We start from the raw sequence: 11,506 nt of genomic DNA on the forward strand, positions 1-11,506 counted from the left end.
TCATTGCTTGGACACTGTGAAGAGTCTTGGTCTTTGGTCCGCCATAGCGAGTTTTTGTCTTCCGTGGGAATCGAACTCGACACTTGGGGGATAAGTGTCGCCATTCACACATTCTCACTATCAATTGATCCGTTTTTGCCTTGTGTGGGAATCGAACCCGACACCTTGGGGATAAGTATTGCCGTCCACACATTCCCATTACCAATTGATCCTTTGTAACAGTTCAAACCTTCCCGTTATCGGCAATGTTAATCACGACATTCTCGCCCCCTTTCCTCTCCATAGGAAATAGCGAGTTTTTGCCTTTCGTGGGAATCGAACCCGACACCTAGGGGATAAGTTCTGTTGTCCACACATTCCCACTACCAATTGATTTGACTGTTACAAAAAAGGCCTCTTTTTGTAATAGCCTGACCCTTATCGTTATCGGCGCTGTTAATATACAAGTCGTTATCTGGATTAGCTTAATGTACATCTAACCCCTGTTGTATAAGATCATCGACTTGTTGTAGGATATATGGTTGTGAACTAGAAGCATCTGCAGCAGTGGTCAAGACACTAAAATCTGGGACTCGAGATACACCATCTAGACACACTAGTAGTGGATGAGATACCCGGTAGAACCACTCCAAATATATCTCCTAACACTCAGATGGATATTTAGCTGGATGGATCCTATGATATATTTTAGTGACAAGGGTCACATATCCAACAATTCCACATCTGCATCAAATAATCTAAAAAGATTTGGAGGTGGTGATGGTGGAATATGTTGGATATATTCAAATTGTCTCAACACCTCTCTGGTAGATATGTCACTAATGTGCTGCATAGTCGAAGGTGACTAGTGTATAACATGATATCATCAAATTGAACGACATCCTTATGATTCTCCCATGGTCTCCATATGACTATAGCAGGTGTCAGTGCGTCAATCATATGTCTCCCATGGTCACCTCTTTTACAAATATATGGAAATATTCATATATCCAACACTATTGCAAATAAAAATAAATAAATTAATGATAAACATAAAAGTTAAAAATTAAAAATCATAACAATTAATAATAATCATAAATATTTAATACTTGGAGCAGAGACATGTATCCACCTAACTGTTTACCCCAAACGTATCTACTGGTACCTTCCAAATCTTTGAATAAAGGAAGGTATTTTGAATCAATTAATGTATGACTTTTATCCGCGAAAATAGAACTCCATACCAGATTCATCAAATACACCCTAGCAATACAATCAAATCGCGTTGCTTATTTTGAAGACCTCTTTCAGCCAATCTAATTTGTAGTGCGCACCCCTTTTTTTTTTCCTCCCATATCTCTTCAGAAGGTACTCCTAATAAAGTTATGGCAAGATTACATGTCATTACTCTATCTAGGTCAGATGGTGGACTGTAGAACTCACCCCTAATAGGAACGTCTAACAGATTGACAACATCATCCAAAGTAATCGTCATTTCATCAAATGACATGTGAAATGACGATGTCTCTAAGTACCATTCTTACATAAATGCAGAAATCAGGTTGTTGTCAATCAGCTTCAGAATCCCCCACTGTAGTGGGCATAATCCAAATAAATTCACTCACGTCTCTATAATTCGCATGAGAACTGGTGGAGTAAATTGTTGTAATTTCTTTCCATGAGCAACAATTTTCAGCATTGGTCGCTCCTGCATACAAATAAACAAATAAATTGTATGATATTAAAATTAAATATAAAACATGAATAATAATTAATTTAAATATTTTTATTGCACTATAAATAATCATTAATTTAACGTACTTAACCAAACCACAATCTTTCAAACACATGATGCCGATATCGTGTAAGGACGAACATATCATATGGTTCTCTAGGATACCGTGTCAGCTCATCCTCTTATTATAGATGTCCCTCCTCATGTACAGGTCCCTCCTCATGTACATGTCCCTCCTCATGCTTCTCATGTATAACAATATTATCTTCCTCCTCATGTACCACAGCCTGTTCCTCCTCATGTATACCAATATCAGCCTCAAGGATAGATATATGACCCTGCTCTCCCAAGTCATCATCTTCCATTATAATGCGTCGTCTTCTCTGGGATGTTGTTGGTCAAACCCTTTCCAAAGCAGAGCATCCATATATGATGAAAATTCAACGTCATGTGTTCTTCATACTATCTTGGCGTCTCTTCCTCTAGCACCCGCACCAACTGGAAAAAAAAATAGTTAAAATAAAATTAAATAAATAAATAGTAATGGAATAAAAAATTAAAAACAAAAAAACAAAAATTGAAAATACAAAAAAAAATATTAAAAATTACAAACAACTATCGGAAAACTTGTGGGATGAAGTTTTCTGGTAACTTCCAAAAATGTCAAAATAATTTTTTCGGTAGTTCCAGAAAACTTAAAAAAATATTTCCGAAAATGATGTTCTGCACCGAAAATTTTTTCTAAGTTTTTTGGAGTGTAAGTTGTGTACCAGAGAACTTAAAAAAAAAATTTAGAAAAATAGAAATTTTTTTACTCACTTGTTTTCCGAAATACTCAAATGATGAAATGGTGAAAATTATAACTTTTAATACTTATGAGGGTATTTTTGTCTTTTCCTTCAGTTTGTGGGATACATGAGTAATTTGGGGGTACAAGGTAAAACAATCAAGTATGTTTAAGTATATATATTTGTCTATGCAATACGCGTATTTTTGTTTTGTTTTAGTCTTTGTAAGTTTTTTTGTTTCATTTTTTTGTTTGTAAATAATTTTGTTTAGTTTTTTGTTCTTATTCTTTTGTTTTAATCCCTAAAAAACTAAGTTGTATAAAAATTAGTCTTTACAATTCTTTATAGCCTAATAATTGAGAGACTAAAATTAAATATTAGTGTATAGACTCATTCCAATAAAAACCACTTTTACAAGGATTAAAATAAAAAACTAAATATAAAAAAAATAAACAAAAAAAAATATTTGTAAAAATTAAAATCAAACACGAAAAAGCTTATAAAGATTAAAATAAAATAAAAACGTTCATTTATAGTTATCAATTGTACATTTAAGTCTATAAAATAAGACTAAATGAATGAATATATAAACACATAAAAACAATATGAGTATTTTTATTTAAAAAAAAAAATGAGTAATAATAATTATAGCAAAAAAGAAGGGTATTGACGCGCCTATCCTATTTTCTAAAATTATTTAGATTTTAGTATTAATATTCATGTTATATGCTTTTAATATCAATTTTGAAATGATAGTTTTTCTTTTTTACTTAAAAATAATATGTATTCATTCATATTAAAAGTGTCAATTAATTGAGAATATCATTAATATTAATTTGCTAAAAAAAATACAGTTACGAAAAATAAATTCAGAACACCTAAATTAATAACTACTAATTTTAATTGATACTATAACTACTAATTTTGATTGGTATTAAAAAAAACTTATAATTTTGATCAAACAGATTCTCGAATAAATTAACCCTATAGTTATTTTTCAATTTCAAATATACATTAAAGAAAATTCAAAATCAAAGTATCAATCTTACTCTAACATTTTTCTATAAAACATCGTGGTTGACCATACAATTATTTTCCAAAATTAAATTTAGGTTTAATTGCAGTTTTGATCTCTCTATTTTAGCTGAATCTCAAAAGTAGTCCCCACATTTTATTTCTCTCCAGTTTTAGTTCTCCAAATCATAATTGGGGTTCAAAACTTGATGAAATTTTTTTTTTAATTTATTTAAGTCACATCATGCATCGAGATCTCGTTGTACAACAATTGTACATGAAATATATGACCATAAATGGTGTGATGCAACTTTAAAAATTGTCATTTCATCAAATTTTGGATCAAAATTATGTTTGAGACTAAAACTGGGGAGAAATAAAATAGAAAGACTACTTTCGTGATTCAGTTAAAATAGGGAGACCAAAATTGCAATTAAACCTTAAATTTAAATTTATAACATACAAAAGAATATAAAATTTAAAATTTAGATAACATAAATAGTATTATAAAACTAAAAATAAACGAACTTAACTAAATTAAATATTATATAATAAAATATATGAAAATAGAAAACAAATATTATAAATTAGACTTAATTTCAATTTTGATCCTTCTATTTTAGCTGAATTGCGAAAGTAGTTATTTTATTTTATTTTTCCTCAGTTTTGGTCTCCAAACAGAATTTTGGTCCAAAACTTGATAAATTTTCATTTTTTTAAGTCACACCAAATCAATTATGATAATAGATTTTAGATACAATTGTTGCATCACGAAATCTTGAGGTTAAATAAACGTAAAAAAATGAAACTTCAAATTTTAAATTAAAATTCTGTTTGGAATAAAAATATAGAGAAAAATAAAATGATAAGCTACTTTTGCGATTCAATTAAAATAGGTGAATTAAAAGTACAATTAAACTTATAAATTAATTTTACAAGGTAAAATAATATTGTAATTACTTTTAAAAAACAGTTACAAAACATACTAAGATAAAAAGTTGGTGAGAGGATGCATTACCATTAAGCTCATAAAATGTATATACAACAAAAAAATAATTATAAAAAATAAAATAATTAGTAATAAAAATAATATTAATAATTTCAGGCAGAGAATGATGTAATCTATCAACACATGAAATGGCGCTAAGGCTGAATAGTGTGTTTTCATCAGCTTCAGTGGTAAGTCCCAATAATTGTTTGAGGAAAGCCACGTTCAATTTGAGAAGAGGTGGTGCTACAATTAGAATTAGAATGGCGTTGAGTGAAACCCCTTCAACCTTTAAAGTCATTGATTCACATCTACACGTGTGGGCTTCTTCTCAAGAGGTAACAAAACATATCACTACTTCCTCACACTTAGGTTAATTCTTCTTTAATCCAATTCTCGAGTAAACCACCATTTTTTATTTAATTAGAATTGTTTTTTTTTGTTAGTTTCAAGTAATCATATTACTTGTGAAATGTGTGTTTGGTTCTATTGTTTGATTTTTAATGTATTGGAATTTGTAAAATTAGTTATAGTTAAAAGTGAGTTGAATGTAAAGTGATTTATGTTTGGTTTCTAAAAATCTATTGGACAAAAAAATTAAAGTTTAAAAATCAAATGTAGAGGCAAAACTTCAAATTCTAACTTCAGGTTATAATTAATTCTATTAGAGTACAATCAAACATGTTAAAATCAATTCTACACCTTTGAAATCAATTTTGGCTCATCCAAACATGCACTTAGAGGTTTTTGTTAATTTTATATGTCAATATATTTGTTGGCTGTTCAATTCAATTTAATCAATCAAAACTTTTCTGAATAATACTATGCTGAAATTTCTGCGCAAAATGATATTGTACTTCTTTTTGTGGCTTTATATTTTTGTTATGATTTTGATAAGGTTGTTCATAATCATATAGCAAGTATTTACATTTTTTTAATTTGTTTTTGGTTGAACATTAAGGCTGGTAAATTCCCTTACTCACCTGGACAAGAGCCTAATTTACCTGGACATGTAGATTTTCTGCTCCAGGTTTGTATTTTTTATTCTCTTTGCTCATATCTATATATTTGAATTATTTTGTCTCTTAATTTTGCATATTTGTTTTGTTCAAAGAGTTTGTAGACACCTTATTCTTGTATGTTGCAAATGTTGAAACTTCCATTCAGAGTTTTAAATAGCAACCATAGTAACTGTTGTGGTCGCATAGCGATCCTTTATTTTGTGGCCAATAAGGTCTTAATTGCGATCACATTTCAGTTTCGACACTCTAAAAAACTGTGACGCCGCATTCTAGATCACAGTCGCAAACCTATATACCAAACCCTGCTTTCAATCATATAGATTATAGAATGTGATGTGATGCAGTCTGCTTATATGTTATTTCACAGAAATCCAAATTGTTAAGGTTAGTTACATAGAAATAGATCCTGAATTGATTTGTGCTATGTACATCATGGATGCTGTTACAAAACTTTTGTAGTGTATGGAGGAAGCAGGAGTAGATGGTGCACTCATTGTACAACCAATTAATCATAAATTTGATCATAGTTATGTTACAAGGTATATATGTTCAACTTTACTTTCATTTTGATCCTACTTGATGGAAGGAAAACTCAATGTTTCAGTGCTTTTGTTTCATTTAGACAATACTGAAATGCCAATTTCAACGTTGCCAAATAGCGGCTATAACAGCGCTATAGCATAGTTGAATTTGAACAAATTGCTATTCTTTTGTGATATGCTATTTAGTACAAAGTGTTGCCGATTAGCTGTTATAGCGGCACTATAGCATTGAAGTACAACAAAATTTAAACAAACTATTATTTTCTGCCTTCCCCGGTTTAGAACACAGGTGAAGATGGAATTCTAGTTTTAATATGATATCTCAGCATTTGGCGAGTATTCCATGCTAGGTCTGCTAGGGGTTTTAGAGTTATGCTTAATCTGATTAATAGTTGTCTATAATATGATGAATTCATTTATATTTTTGTAATGTTATATGTATGTTATTTATTCTTATCAATTTTTAATTGGACAGTGTTTTGAAGAAATATCCGGCCAAATTTTTTGGTTGTTGTCTTGCTAATCCAGCTGATGATGGAAGCGGGCTTAAGCAGCTTGAACATCTTGTTCTGAAGGTTTAGATCTAATTGTTCATTTTTATCTATCACATCTTATATAGCACCAACACATCAAATCAAAGACGTGCTCGGTGTCTGACATATGTCAGATTCTTACACCGAAACATGTGGTTACATTTAATCACTTCTATTTTCTTAAATTATTTTCAATATCTATATCTCAATGTCTGTTTTGTGTCCGGCATTCTTGTCTGTGTTAGATCACATTACATGGGTGAATCGTTTAAAAAGCAATTGATGTTTTCTTTTTATTTGAATTATTTAGGATGGCTACCGTGCTGTTCGATTCAACCCTTATCTGTGGCCATCTGGTGAAAAGGTAGGCAACTTCTTTTCTTTTCACAGATGTATCAGTCTGTTCATGGTCTCTAAGCTGAAGAAATAGTACAAATTATATAACTTTGATTAATTAAGAAGTTAGTAACTAATAAGTTTATTTATGATTGTATCTACCAGGAAGTATAGTAGATGTTTGAATTGTTGGTAAGTTTAACAGAATCTTAATGCGCCATCATGGTTTTGGCAAAAGTTAAACTTTAAAGCTTCATTAAAATTACAATGCTACCGTGATTTCGTCAAACTGACCGCCATTCCAAACATGTACTTATATCAACTTACATGAATAAACAGCATCATAGGAGGGAAGTTTTTAGGACTGGTCTAATTGTGGGGCTAGAAACAGCTTTCTAGTTTTAAGTTACCTTTTCAAGAAAAACATATATACATTTAACGTATAATTAAAAAGAAAACAAGATATCCAAAAACAAAGGGTATCATTGTGTGGGAATAGATTCTCTCCATTAAAATCATCTCAATTTTTCTCAATTATGACATCTCAAACATGAAATATGAGAGAAAAAAATATATATAAAATTAAAAGAAGAGAGGGTATTGAGTTTGATGGTTGAGATGTTGTAATTGAGGAAAATTGATAGAATTTCAATGGAGAGAATCCATTTCCTCATTATGTTGAGGAAAGAACATAAGATGTAGGAATAATATTGAATTTCGAAACATATACTTTTTGTTTTGTTCTTATTGTTTAATGGATCAATTTTTTTTACCTGTGTTATATTTAAATGATATCATTGCAGATGACAAATGAAATAGGGAAAGCAATTTTCAAAAGGGCTGGTGAACTTCATGTACCAGTGAACTTCATGTGTATGAAGGTATTTTAAATCATCAGAACTATCTTCCAAAGTTCTTTCTCCTCTCACTAATATAATTTTAATTTCGTTATGTTTGTCATATCCATCTCATTAGTCCCTAATATTTTGTTAAATCTTATTGGTTAGTCCCTAATAATTTATGAATTTATAGCAGAGAATAATGAGATAAGCGTAACAAAATGTTAGAGAATAGAAACTACTTTATATTTTCATTTATTTGAGTTACAAATTAGGAGTAAAAGTTTTGGACTAAATTGGTGGTTAGTTTGCCGGAATATTCTACTTGTCTGGTACAATGTTGTCAAATAGTGGTGATATTGCAGTAGTATAGCGGAATTTGAACAAACGTTAGTGTTCCATGATACGCTTACAACATGTTGTCAAATAGTGGTTATATCGGTGCTATAGCAATGTAGCGTAGTGGAAATTGAATAAACCGCTATTTTTCGCAGTTCGCAATTGACAACACTGGTATATGCCACCCCTGCTATCCACGTGTAAGAACATATTTAATGAGTTGAATATTAATTTCAGGGTCTTGATCTGCATATTTCTGAAATTGAGCAATTATGCAATGAGTTTCCATCAACAGTTGTATTGCTTGATCACTTAGCATTTTGCAAACCACCAATGTAAGCCATATTATAATCATTGTTACAAAACCAAGAAATGTACCCTTATATGAGCACTAAATTGCAGAAATGATGAGGAGGGTCTTGTGTTTTCCAAGCTTTTAAATCTATCTAGATTCCCACAGGTAAGTGAAGCATGCCTATATTATTTTATTAATTGCATTTTGATGAATATCCTGAAAGAGAATCAGAAAATTAGAACTCGTGTAGATGCTTATTCTCTGTTTTCTTGGTAATAACATCAACCAAAGGTTTCTCATGTCAATTGAATGAAGAGCATAGTAAAAGACATGGTTTAAATTCTGGTTGAGGTTCATAGTTACGCGGCAAATTTTTATATTACAGTCGAAGTTGTAGTTTCCATGCCATTGCAGAGACCTTAAAGTTCTTTATATTGCGGCTGAAATTAATTTAAAACCATGATAAAAAGTGTAAATCTGAAAAGATTATGTCTAACTATAGATATGATTCTTTTGTGTAATTTTGTGAAATGCCTTCTCAAAGTTATTGTAGTCATTTTATTTTTTAACCTTAAATAGTGAAGCCACTAGCATTAGGAATACTAAATTTTTAACCTTAAATAGTGAAGAGCATTAGGAATTCTAAATTTTTGAATTAACGACAGGTATATGTGAAATTTAGTGCTCTCTTCAGAGTATCAAGGACACAATTTCCTTATCTGGATTTGTCTCCTCTATTATCCCAAGTTGTCTCTAGCTTTGGCGCCAATCGTGTAATATGGGGCAGGTAACTTCCACAAAGCAAAATAAGAAAATTGTTATAAGAATTTTGTTCATAAAAAATTATGTTAAGCTTTTTTCAACCTTGTTGTTGCAGTGATTTTCCATTTGTTGTTCCTGAATGTGGCTACAAAGGAGCCAAAGATGCAGTGCAGCTTATTGCCCATCAAATTTCTTTGCCTTCATCTGATTTAGAGTGGATCATGGGTAGGACAGCTACACAGCTTTTTCAAAGTCATTTGATTACCGCCAAGCAAGACTGAGCCGTACCTAACATTTCTAGATATTTTTTATGATGAATGTAACCTAAACTAATTGTCACAATATATGATTTGGATTAGAATATGTCTGTCATCTAGGCTAATTTTTAATTGGATTTTGACTCACCGATCAATAAGTATAATCAATAAGTATAGAAGATATTAATATATTTTGAAGACTTAATTTCAAAAAGAAAAAGCCTCAAACTATATATGATTAAATATCTTTCATATTTATATTTATTAATAAAATAACAGTCACTAAGATAAATATTGAATCGAAATTAAGTAATTAAAAATCACAACAATTACTCTACTGTGAAAAATGCAAACACAATTGATCAAACTAAACTTCATCATCAGTCACTTATATTCTTTTGTAGCTTTTATTTATATGTTTTCTTACAAAATGAAGTTATTGGAATTGAGATTATATGAATGAAATTCAAAACTAAAGAAAAGATATTTCAAAAGACCGCAAGCCACTTCATTTAATTAGTTACAAAGGTCACAATAAACACATACAACTTGAGAAACAAAATCAATTACAAAAAGAATAAAACAAAATTGGAAAAATCAAAGAGAAAAACAAATCAAAATTCAGGAGCAAGCATTATGCCTATATTTGGCATCAACATTTCTCCTCTTCTTCTTCCTCCTCAACTTGTCACAAGTGAAAGCTCTTTCAAGTTGCTCCACCCTTTGTGTAAGAGAGGTAAGAAGTGTTGTTTGCTTTTCATTCCTCTCAAACAATTGAGCCATCATCTCCATCATCTTCTCATTGTCCTCAATCATCCTTTTCAACATTCCCTTATTCCCATCACTCTCTTCCTTACAATCCTCCTCCTCATATCCAATTACAATTTTACCCTCCTCTTCTTTCACCACCACACTATCACCCTCAATTCCCTCCTCCACTAAACTTGTTCCCACACTTTCCTCCATCTTCTCCAAACCTTCCATTTTGTTACCTTCCTCATCCTCCTCATTTTCATCCTTTTCCTTCATCAAACAATTTTCCTCTTCATTCACACATTTACCCTCGTTCATCAAAGCTTCAATTTTGTTACCTCCTTCATTCTCCTCTTTAATCAAAACTTCCATTTTCTCATCTCGCTCAGGCTCCTCGCCCTCCCCTTCATCCTCCTTTTCATTCCCCAAACAATTCACCTCTTCCCCCACACAGTTACCCTCATTTTCCACCTCGTTCATCAAAACTTCAATTTTTACACCACCCTCTTGCTCCTCTTCACACCCAACATCTTCCTTCTCTTCAACCCCAACAAAATTACCCTTAACAATATCATCCTCATATGTGGGACCCACCATTTGAATTTGATCAACAAACTCTTGAAGAAAAATGACCCTTTTAATCAACGACTTTCTAAACTCCCTAAGAGCATAACATTGAAAAACTCTAACACAATCCAACTTAAGAAGCAAGTTCATGATTGTTTCACCTATTCTCAACCTCTCCTTTTGGTCCTTCTTCAACAACTTCAAAGTTTCTTCGCCATTAACGTTAATCTCAATCTCCTCCAACTCCACCTTCATCTTCAACATCTTCTTCACGCTCTTTCTGAACCGGAATTGAAACCACCTTTGACGGTGTTCTGATGTAATGTGGACCCCACGTTGTTCTCTTGTTGTTCATGTGCATCATGGTATGCTAATTCGTGAATAATGTGATTTGTACGAGATTGTGTTTTTTTTAGAGAATAAAGATTAATGTTTGGATACTGAAGAAAGATCATGTTGATTTATAATGGAGGAGAAGACATTGATATGAGTGAATGAATGTTCGAGAAGTTTCTTGAGAAGAGAAGAATAGAATAGAATAGAATAGTAGCGAAGCGAAGAAATAAGAATCAGAGATCGTAACGGATTGCTTACGTGGCATGGGTCTCTCTACATTTTTTCCTTCGTTCTAAATAACTGACCACCTTTTTGTGTGGTATAATTATTATCTAAACTGATACACATGTATATAATATATATATATATATATATATATATATATATATATATATATATATATATATATTATACTTTATTA

General features: G+C 31.2%; 2 protein-coding genes across 3 annotated transcripts; one reads left to right on the forward strand and one right to left on the reverse strand.

Annotated features, from left to right (window-relative positions):
* The first annotated feature begins 4,626 nt into the window (after positions 1–4,626).
* On the forward strand, positions 4,627–9,561 carry LOC101498693 (uncharacterized). Of its 2 annotated transcripts, XM_004492008.4 has the most exons (10): positions 4,627–4,842; positions 5,466–5,534; positions 5,986–6,065; positions 6,544–6,643; positions 6,912–6,965; positions 7,741–7,818; positions 8,353–8,450; positions 8,518–8,575; positions 9,076–9,197; positions 9,288–9,561. In XM_004492008.4, exons 1-10 carry the CDS (start codon positions 4,654–4,656, stop codon positions 9,451–9,453), a joined length of 1,014 nt encoding a protein of 337 aa, XP_004492065.1. In that variant the 5' UTR covers positions 4,627–4,653; the 3' UTR covers positions 9,454–9,561. The 2 variants fall into 2 exon arrangements, with proteins under 2 accessions (XP_004492065.1, XP_027188861.1); XM_027333060.2 differs by lacking the exons at positions 8,353–8,450; positions 8,518–8,575.
* A 354-nt stretch (positions 9,562–9,915) lies between these two features.
* Positions 9,916–11,034, reverse strand: LOC140919863 (uncharacterized). Its single transcript, XM_073366676.1, has one exon. The coding sequence runs from the start codon at positions 11,011–11,013 to the stop codon at positions 10,051–10,053; it is 963 nt and encodes a 320-aa protein (XP_073222777.1). The 5' UTR covers positions 11,014–11,034; the 3' UTR covers positions 9,916–10,050.
* Positions 11,035–11,506: the final 472 nt, after the last annotated feature.

This window comes from Cicer arietinum, chromosome 3, assembly GCF_000331145.2.
Source record: "Cicer arietinum cultivar CDC Frontier isolate Library 1 chromosome 3, Cicar.CDCFrontier_v2.0, whole genome shotgun sequence".
Classification (NCBI taxonomy): Eukaryota; Viridiplantae; Streptophyta; class Magnoliopsida; order Fabales; family Fabaceae; genus Cicer; species Cicer arietinum.